At 40.0% G+C, this 9,902-nt stretch overlaps 1 protein-coding gene across 1 annotated transcript; it reads right to left on the minus strand.

Annotated features, from left to right (window-relative positions):
* Positions 1-1,001: 1,001 nt before the first annotated feature.
* LOC138832926 (spermatogenic leucine zipper protein 1-like) lies at positions 1,002-2,738 on the minus strand. The gene has a single exon (XM_070031187.1). The coding sequence runs from the start codon at positions 2,482-2,484 to the stop codon at positions 1,336-1,338; it is 1,149 nt and encodes a 382-aa protein (XP_069887288.1). The 5' UTR covers positions 2,485-2,738; the 3' UTR covers positions 1,002-1,335.
* Positions 2,739-9,902: the final 7,164 nt, after the last annotated feature.

Below are 9,902 nucleotides of genomic sequence, written 5' to 3' on the forward strand. Positions count from 1 at the left end.
TCAAAAACTAGAAGTGGTGCTGTGGTTCAAATGGTAGAGCAGTAGCCTTGGGCACAAAGAGAAGCAGAAGCAGAAGCAGAAACAGCAGCAGCAGGAGGAGGAGGAGGAGGAGGAGGAGGAGAAGGAGGAGGAGGAGGAGAAAGAGGAGGAGGAGGAGGAGGAGGAGGAGGGGGAGGAGGAGGAGGGGGAGGAGGAGGAGGAGGAGGAGAAGTACTATTATATTATTTGTGGAATCTGCTTAATTTTTTGAGGAACCAGAAATCCAGCTTTCTTAGAAGACATCTCATCCCACCCTCTTGCCCCAAGTGACTCTATTGTCATTTGTCTATTGTCCCATCTGGGAGAATGGGAAGAATATGTGTGTGTGTGTGTGTGTGTGTGTGTGTGTGTGTGTGTGTGTGTGTGTGTGTGTGTGTGTGTGTGTGTGTGTGTGTGTGTGTGTATGCCAAAACTGAGGCTTGAACTCAGAGCCATATGCTCTTATTTAGCTTTTCTGCTCAAGGCTGGCACTCTATCACTTGAGTTACACCTTCATTTCTGGTTTTTTGTCAGTTATAGATGTCTCTCACAGATTTTCTGCTTAGACTGGCTTTGTACTTCAGTCCTCAGATCTCAGACTCCTGTAGCTATGAATGAGCTACCAGAAACAAAGTCTAGTAACACCTGTAATTCTTCTAAGCAAATTAAGGGGTCTTTCCTAAGAGGCCCATTATGCACACAAGACACTAAGGATCATTAGAAAAAATAGAGCTAGCCCTTAGGAAAACTGATGAGAATAACTTTGAGTGATTTGTTCAAGATTTTTTCTTTCTTAAAAAATCTATACCACATTTCACATTTCAGTAATAGGAAAATAAACATAAATTAGCTATGTGAGCTTTAAAAGTGAGCTTTAACAACCAGAGCACAGCATACATTTTTTCCTTCAGAACTTCACCTCCTCTTCTGAGTAATCAAAAACAAAAACCAAAAACAAACAAAACCCAAAACTTTTTACTGTTTTATCCTGATTTTTATTTAGCTTTTTACTTAATTGGACCTGTAACTTATCACTTGACTTAAGTACTATAAAATCTCTAATAACCATTGTGACAAATGGTTATTAGACCAGATCTTAAGACAAACAGTTATGAATCGGCTATTTACGCAGTGATTATTAAAGCCCCAGCTTATATAGCTACTGATGCAATGGCTGTTTTGTGCCAATCTTCTTATTCTCTCTTTGTTGCTTAAACCAGAAGATCTGTCCTATGTTAGATAATCGATTTTGCCTCAAGCTGGATGAGGTCACTGTAGTTTTTGGAAGATTCTCCTTTGCTCTCTTTTTGGTATTTTCTAACTTAAGAGATTTGTTGGTCTTTTTTTTCCCATAAGAGCTTTTGCAACACGAATATTGAACCGATTATTTCGAGCTTTCTTACTAAGACAAGTATCCCCATTTTTAAGGACTCTGCTTTTTTTATGTATCGTACCCTCCATGTCTCGTATATTATGCTTATTTTTTTCTACTTTCTCTGCTTCTGTTGGCTTCTGGTCTTTCTTGTCCTCATCATTGTTTATCAGAAGTAATATCTCCTGTGGTGTTCCCCCTTGGTGAAGATGGAATTCCTTGAGAATATCTACTCTCTGCTGTAAGATCTGGCATTCATTCTCCAGCAGAGCCGCAATCAAATGCAGTGAATAGGTGTCATGGTTCAGTTTCCGCACCTGTTCCTCCAGCTCATGTTTAAAGGATGTTTCATTATTTGGTTGGCTTTGGAAATCATCTTGATCATGTTGAAGGGTTTCTCTTTTGGTTTTGTGAGACTTCTGGTACAATTTGATCAGTTCATTGAGCTCCATTTGCTGTTTACTCCAGTGATCTGCTTCCTCAAGTAACTGTTCCATGTTGTTCCTAAGTTTCCTATTTGCTTCGTGAATGTAAAGGGACCTGTATTTTCCTTCATCCATACTCAGTTGAGTTTTATTACGGGCTCTTCTTTCTTCTAAGCGATTTAACAAATCCCTTGCAGACATTTGTACCATGTCCTCCGACTGCTGCCTTTTGAATATCATCTCCTGTTTCTTTGTATTCTTTTCTTTCTCTGGGTCTAACCTAAATAGCAGGTCTTTCAAGAGTTTCTTGTTTGTTTTGTCAAGTCCTCTGAATTTTTTTATGAGTTCTGATACATCCTTAGAAATATTGGTGTCCTCAAAAAGGTCATTTGTTTCTGTGGTCTTCTCTTCAACTTCGGCCATACTTTTAAGGACATCTTTAATGTCTCTTAAGAGAGCATCTACTTTCTGTGCTGTCTGTGATCCTTTTACTGATTGGCTACGATTATTTGGGGAAGGGCGGGAGCCCCAGCGGTAGGGGGAACGTGATCCAATTTCCAACAGGGCAATGGTGATCCCAGGGTCCAATGCCTCTCGATGAAGACTAGAAGCAGAGTTCAAGTTTGGGGAGGTGGCAGTCATCTCAGCTGAGCTAGGTATGCTGGCCATCAGGACCCAAGGAAAGCAGAAAACCGTAGAGATTCCGCGGAGGTCAGGTGACAGTCCTCTGTGCAAAGGGGTGGAGAATGTAGAACCAAGCAGAAGGCAGAGTCTAGAATTAAGGACTGAAACTGAGGAGATGATGTTAGATGGAAGGTGACATCTCACATAGTCTATGGGGGCAGGGGGTGGGAAAGAGGGCCAGGAGCTGGGGCTCCATTTCCTCTTTTCCAGACTCCTGGTATTTATTCCCTGATCTTAACAACCAGGCCTTTATTCTGTCACTACCTCCATTGTGGCCTCTCCCCAGTTCCTGTCTCCTTGATGTCACAATGGAAGCCTCTTTAACTCCTATCCAGGGACTGGTGTATCCTAACCAACCTTGACCTATCCCTACTCCCAGGATCTCTGTCACAGTCGTTCACTTCCCTTTTCAGCTTCAATTTCACCTAATTCTAAGGACATTTCCCTGACTTCCTTACCTCAGCTCCACCTCTGTAGCCCTAAGCTCATTCCAGAGTATCCATGTCCCACCTGAGGACATGGCTGAACCCTGGTGAGGCTCCCATTCTTCCATAGAAACTGGAGGCCTTGTGGTTCCTGTTCTAGGAGGGATACTGCTGTAAAAGAAAGGTAGGAATAGAAAACAGAACCCCCAAAGGGGATGAGAGAAATGATGTTAGGAATCTCTCCATTAAAAATACTGTGTGAGAACTGGGTGTTGGTGGTTCACACCTGTAATCCTAGCTACTCAGGAGGCAGAGATCTAAGAATCATGTTTCAAAGCTAGCCCAAAGTCTATTTTCTCCAATTAACCACAAAAAGCCTAAAGTGAAGCTATGGCTCAAGTGGGAGAGCGGTAGCCTGTAGCCAGAAGAGCTCAGTGACAGTGCCCAGGCCCCAAGTTCAAGCCTACTACCAGCACATATAAAAGAACAACAAAAAAAAAGTGAGAAAAGAGTATCTGAACATCTCTAAGAACATAATTTCAAATGGGAACTGTTTTGTTTTGTTTTTAGAGCTACTGGGGATGGAATTCAGGGCCTTGTATATGCCAAGTCCTCTACCTCTGAGTTCTATCTCCAGCCCTTGGACTAGGATTGTCTGTAGCTTTAAGGACAGCAATCTTTAAAGACTTTGTGAGCTTACTCATGAATCATTTGTATCCAGTGATACAAAACCTCACACATTACTTTTTCACAGCAATTAATGACAATTTAAAGTAGCTAAAGCCAATTGTAGGCTATATAAAAGTAGAAGAATAATTCAAAACCACGTGTTTTCCTGTTTTTTTGTCCCCAGGATTCAGGACCATGAGAAGATACAGTTCTAAGTAAGAGTATTTTGGATGAGATTTTTATTTTTTTAATTTAATTTAAATTGTAAAGATGATATACAAAGGGGTTACAAGTTACATAGGTAAGGTAATGGGTACATTTCTTGTCAAACCTTGTTACCCCCACTCTCATTTTCTCCCACTTTCCTCCCCCGCCCCCGACTCCCCCCTCATTTCCAATATAGTGTCTTGTGAGTATTGCTGTTGTATTGGTTCACCATTTATCCTCTGTCTCACCATTTTGTGATTCCCCTTCCCTTTCCCAAATCAGATAAGTATATATATAAGACACAGGGTGCCAAAATAAAAAAACAGTGACAGCAGGGGATAAACCAAAGGGGGGGTGGGGACAAAAGAAAAAAGAAATAACTTTACATAGTATATTAAAAAAACAAAAGCTGAAAAAAAAAAAAAAAAGCTGGGTGCCAGTGGCTCAAGCCTGTAATCCTAGCTACTCAGGAGGCTGAGATCTCAGGATTGTGGATCAAAGCAATTCCAGACAGGAAAGTCCATGAGACTCTTATCTCCAATTCACCACCAGAAAACAGGAAATGGCACTGTGTCTCAAGTGGTAGAGCTCTAGCCTTGAGCTGAAGAGCTCAGGGTTAGTGCCCAGGCCCAGAGTTCAAGATCCATGACAGACCAAAAAGAAAGAAACAAACAAAAAAACCAAAGAAACAAAAAGATTGTATGTTTTGTCACTAACTAGATATTTGCCTCCAATCTTAAGGAGAAATTGGAGCTTCGTGTTCCCTCCTTAGAGAAGAGAAATTCAATGTTGTTGTTTTTCTTCCATATATACCAATTAACATTGGCTTTAGTTTCCCTGACTATATACTCATCTTTCAGCCAGTAGGACTCAGAGTCAAGATCACTGCTAACCCAAAGACTTGAAAAAGCCAGGTTTTCTTTTTGCTTGAAGGAGCATCATTTCTGACACACACAATGATGACACAGAGGCTAGCTGTCACCCTGACACTGTCATTTTAAAAGGTTCAGCTTGGGGGACCGGTAAGTGGCTTAGTGGTAGAATTCTGCCTAGCATGCATGATGCCCTAGGTTGAATTCCTGAGTACCACATAAACAGAATAAACCAGAGGTGTGCTGTGGCTCAAGTGATAGAGTTCTAGGCTTGGGCAAAAGAAGCTCAGAGACAGTGCCCAGGCCCCAGGATTAGGAAGAAAAAAAAAAAAGGTTCAGTTTGGGTTCTTGCTTCCCTTTTGCCACAGGCATCATTTGAGACAATTTTAAGTCTCTAGGACAAAGAGAAATTTTTCTGGTTTGGTCATTCTAGTTTAATTTCACTGAAAGCACGAAAATGTCTCATCTAGCAAATATGAGGCTCCACTTTGAACCCCTAAGCACAATAAATAAAGCAAAAGAAAACACTTGCCTTTTGCAATCAATTATTTTCCTTTTGGACTAATATATTATCAGTATTCATACTTAAAAGAATAAATATTTTCTATTTTCTTTTTGTTTGTAGGTGTTTTTTTTTCATACTGTTGGACACAATCTGATTGCTTTGGTTTCTATAGGAACTAGTTTAAAGGTGGCGTTTTCAAGATTGAAGGAAAGTTATTTTTTTCCTCTCATCAAAAAGAGAGGATGTAAATATTTCCCTTCTTACAATTACAGTAAATTCCAGTGCATTTTTCTGAGTTTACTGTGCCCCCAGTTATACATTCTGAATTGATCTCTTCGTCCTTCATTTTTCTTTTTAGTCTATTTTATTTTCGCAGTACTTAGAATCAACCCCAGGGTCTTATATGAGCTAAGCAAGCACCGTACCACCCAGCTTACACCTCCCCTCCCCTCCCTTTTTTTAACTGACATATTCCTATTGGAATATTAAATACATTTTTATTATATTACCATTTTTATCTAAGTTCCCATAGTTTATTAACTCTAAAAATTTTAGAGCTATTTCTAAAATAGAAAATCTGTACTATTTTCTTCTTTTTTATAAACAATTTACCTTAACAAAAATATAAAATCTTACATCCTTCCTTAATGCATTTGCATTTCAAAATAAACATCAAAATCTAGACTAGTGATTTTAATGCTGCTTAGGAACAGAAGCTAAAGTCAAACTGGCTTAAGTGAAATAAACAGGTGGGAGAGGGAGATGAGAATGTTATTAGCTGATATAACTTAAACACATCAGAAGATCTGGCTTCTGCAGGCCTGAATTTGGGGGCTCAAGTTATATAATTAGGACTTGACTTCCCCATTTCTGAGCTCTCTTTCTATCTCTCTGTTTCTCTATCTCTTCTCTCTTTTCTGTCTTTCTCTTTATTCTTAGGAGTCTTTCTCTAGCTGGTAGCTCCAGGCTATATCCTACATGCTTAACAATTCCAGAGGAACATATTTTTTTCCCCATATAATTCTAGTAAAAGTGCCAAGGAAACTGTCAGGCATGGTGATATACACCTATAATCAATCTCAGCACTTGGAAGCTGAGGTAGGAGGATTAAGAGTTTGAGGCCAGGGGTGGGAATGTGGCTTAGTCGTAGAGTGCTTGCCTAGCATGAATGAAGGGTTCCATTCCTCAGTACCACATAAACAGAAAAAGTCAGAACTGGCACTGGGCTCAAGAGCTAGAGTGATAGCCTAGAGCAAAAGAAGTTTAGGGACAGGCCCTGAGTTCAAGCCTCAAGATTGGCCAAAAACAAAAACAAAAAACCTTGACACAGTGCTGTTAACTAACCTACAGACTTAACTAAGTTGTCCAGTTCTTCTGCTAATACTCTTTCTCTGATCCAGAGTCCCACACTGCTTTTTCTTATGCCTAATTTCCAATGATCTTTGACAGATCTCAACCTTTCCCCTATTTGGTAGGCCTCATCTTAAATTGTGTGAGAGTGATTTCTACCAGCTTTTTTTTTTTTTGGTTGGGGGGAGGGGTCTGGTCGTGGGGACTGAACTCTGGGCCTGGGCGCTGTCCCTCAGCTCTTCAGCTCAAGGCTAGCGCTCTACCACTTGAGCCACAGCAGTGGCTTTTTTCTTTTTGCTTATTTAGTGCTGAGGAATCAAACCCAGGGCCTCATACATGCAAGGCAAGTACTCTACCACTGGGCCACCTTCCCAGCCCTCTACCAGTTAATATACTGAGGTTTTCATGCTGGGCAAAAATGCCACCAAAAAGTGGATGCTTGTTGCCATGTTCCATACCAAAATATACATGATGTCAGCATGTTTTGTATTTTGTAAGGTTCATCTTGATCACTTCATTCGGATGATGTCTATGGATTCTTCTGCTCGAAAATCACTACCTATCCCAGTGTAATTAATGAACACTTTGGGGGAAAATACTTTGAGACTATGCAAACAGTCTATTTCTCCTTACATTTTTTTTTTTTTTTTACTGATTTTAGTACCTATAAAAGGGATCAAACTACAACAACTATTAAAGTGTTGTTCTAGTGGTAATATTTTTGAGGTATTGGGATTCAAACTTGGTACTCCATGCTTCCTAGACAAATACTCTATGACTCCAGTCACTCCTCCAATCCTTTTTGTTCTGGTTTTGTTCTGGTTTTTTGTCTGCTGTGGGGCTTGAACTCTGGGCCTGGGTGCTGTCCTGGGCTCTTCAGCTCAAGGTGAGTGCTCTACCACGTGAGACACAGCTGTCACTTCAGGTTTTCTGGTGACTAATTGGAGATAAGAGTCTCATGGACTTTCCTGCCTGGGCTGGCTTTGAACCACAATCCTTAGACCTCAGCCTCCTGAGTAGCTAGGATTACAGGCATGTGCCATCAGTACCCGGCCCCTCATTCCTTTTGTATCTATTAATTGGATTATTTGGTAAAGAAGAGATATCTCTTTTCCTGCATTTATTTACTTATTTATATATTCATTCATTCAACTATGTGTTTATATAAATATAAATTCATAAATATTTTATTCTTTGGATTATCATTCTGTCATGTTTTTCTTAAACATGCATTAATAATTTTAGTGTGATGGAAAGTCTTTGGAGTAATGCAACGTATTTTATGTAATTGTTTTATGTAATTGTTTAATAGATTTTTAAATTTTTTAATTTAATTAATTTATTTATTTATTTTGTCAGTCATGGGGCTTGAACTCTGGGCCTGGGCACTGTCCCTCAGCTCTTCAGCTCAAAGCTAGCATCTACCACTTGAGCCACAACGCCACCTCCGGCTTTTTCTGCTTATGTGGTACTGAGGAATGGAACCCAGGGCCTCATGCATGCAAGGTGAGCACTCTACCACTGAGCCACCTTCCCAGTCCATTAGATTTTTTAAATCAAACAATAACAGATTGGCAATGAGTAATGAAGGAATTCTGTGGTTTGATTTTAAACTTTTTTTTTTTTTTGCCAGTCCTGGGACGTTAACTTAGGAGCCAGGCACTGTCCCTGAGACTCTCTGTGCTTAAAGCTAGAGCTGTACCACTTGAGCCACAGGGCCACATCGGGCTTTTTCTGTTTATGAGGAATCGATTCCAGGGCTTCATGTATTCTAGGCTAGCACTCTACCACTAAGCCACATTCCCAGCCCTGATTTTAAGCTGTTTATATTCAGTACCTTATATGTGGCCATTTTTTTTTATTGTAGGTTATGGGGCTTGAACTCAGGTTCTGGCTGCTGTCCTTGAGCTCTTTTTGTCCAAGGCTAGGGCTCTACCACTTTGAGCCACAACTTCAGAGTCTCGTAGACTCTGTGAGATCCTCAGATCCTTGTTTCCTAAGTAGCTAGATGTACAGATGTGAGTCACCCAGCTCTTGGCTTATATATGTGGTCATTTTTAAGAGGAAATAAAAATTGAAGTTTTTATTCAAAGAATCAAAATACAGCTATAGCTGGACACTGCTGGCAACTTTTCCTCAGCATCCTCTTCTCTTTCACCACCAGGTGGTACTGTAGGCCTTAGATATTTGTGTGTGTGTGTGTGTGTGTGTGTGTGTGTGTGTGTGTGTGTGTGTGTATGTGTGTGTGTATGTATGTATGTGTGTACGTGTGTAAGTGAACGCTAGAATTAGTAGAATCTTAAAGATATTTTCATCTAGTCTCTCTCCTCTCTCTCTCTTTTCTCCCCTCTCTCTCTTTCTCTCTCTCTCTCTCTCTCTCTCTCTCTCTCTCTCTCTCTCTCTCTCTCTCTCTCTCTCTCTCTCTCTCTCTCTCACACTCACACACATGGTTTGGGAGTGTTGATTCTGAGACTTGCCTATAGTTACAGCTAAGAACTAGAATTAGAGTTCAAGTCTCTGGAGATCCACTTCTATAGAGCAGGAGGCTGTGGAAGAAAAATTTAAATACCTACTGTGTTCTACAAGAAAAGAGTTATATAAAAGAGCAGATTTTTAACACTGCTAGAACTGGCTTGTTTCACATGGAATTTGGATAATGCAAATGGCATTTTTACTGACAAAAGGGTTGAGACTATGGGTCCTTGTTTTTTTCTAGAAGAAATAAGTTCAAGATTTGCTAATTCAGTGTTCAGAAACTTTATAACAAAAACAGATGAGGAGAATTGATAGTGAATAAGAATGAGTTTAACAAAAGAAGCTCAAAACTTATCCTCTGAAATCTATTGAAAAACATTAAAATTTAAACAAATGAGAAACTGTCTCATGTTATGAATGGAAGGCTTAATATCATTAAGATGGTAATAGTCTCCAAATACATCTGCAGATCCAACACAATTCTTGTTAAAATCTCGGGTGCACTTTGCAGAAATGGACAAGCTTATCCAAAATTCATCAGGAAAATGCAAGGGATTCAGAGTAACTAAAACAATTGAAAAAGAAGAGCAAAGGGGAAAACTCACACTACCTGAGTGAAGGCTGACTGTAAGGCTGCAGTAGTCCTGACCTGAAGTGTGTGGTAGTGCAAGAACAGACAATGTGAATCAATGAAATAAGGCAGAGAGCCTAGAAATAGGCCCTTACAAGTTGAGCCAACTGATTTTTAACAAAGCTGTACAAAGGTCACTCAGCCAGTGGTACTGAAAAACTGGACATCCATATGTAAAAGCAATACGCTTTACTTTAGGTATTAGAAAACGTGCAATATCTTTTCTCCTCAGGAGCATCAAAGCCAGTACTTTTCTAACAAAACACCAA

This window comes from Dipodomys merriami, unplaced genomic scaffold, assembly GCF_024711535.1.
Source record: "Dipodomys merriami isolate MVZ:Mamm:240054 unplaced genomic scaffold, mDipMer1.0.p SCAF_20, whole genome shotgun sequence".
NCBI lineage: Eukaryota > Metazoa > Chordata > Mammalia > Rodentia > Heteromyidae > Dipodomys > Dipodomys merriami.

What these genes read in the sequence shown, in the direction of transcription:
- LOC138832926 (XM_070031187.1), bottom strand. Translation starts at nt 2,484, where the DNA reads ATGGCCAGCATACCTAGCTCAGCTGAGATGACTGCCACCTCCCCAAAC.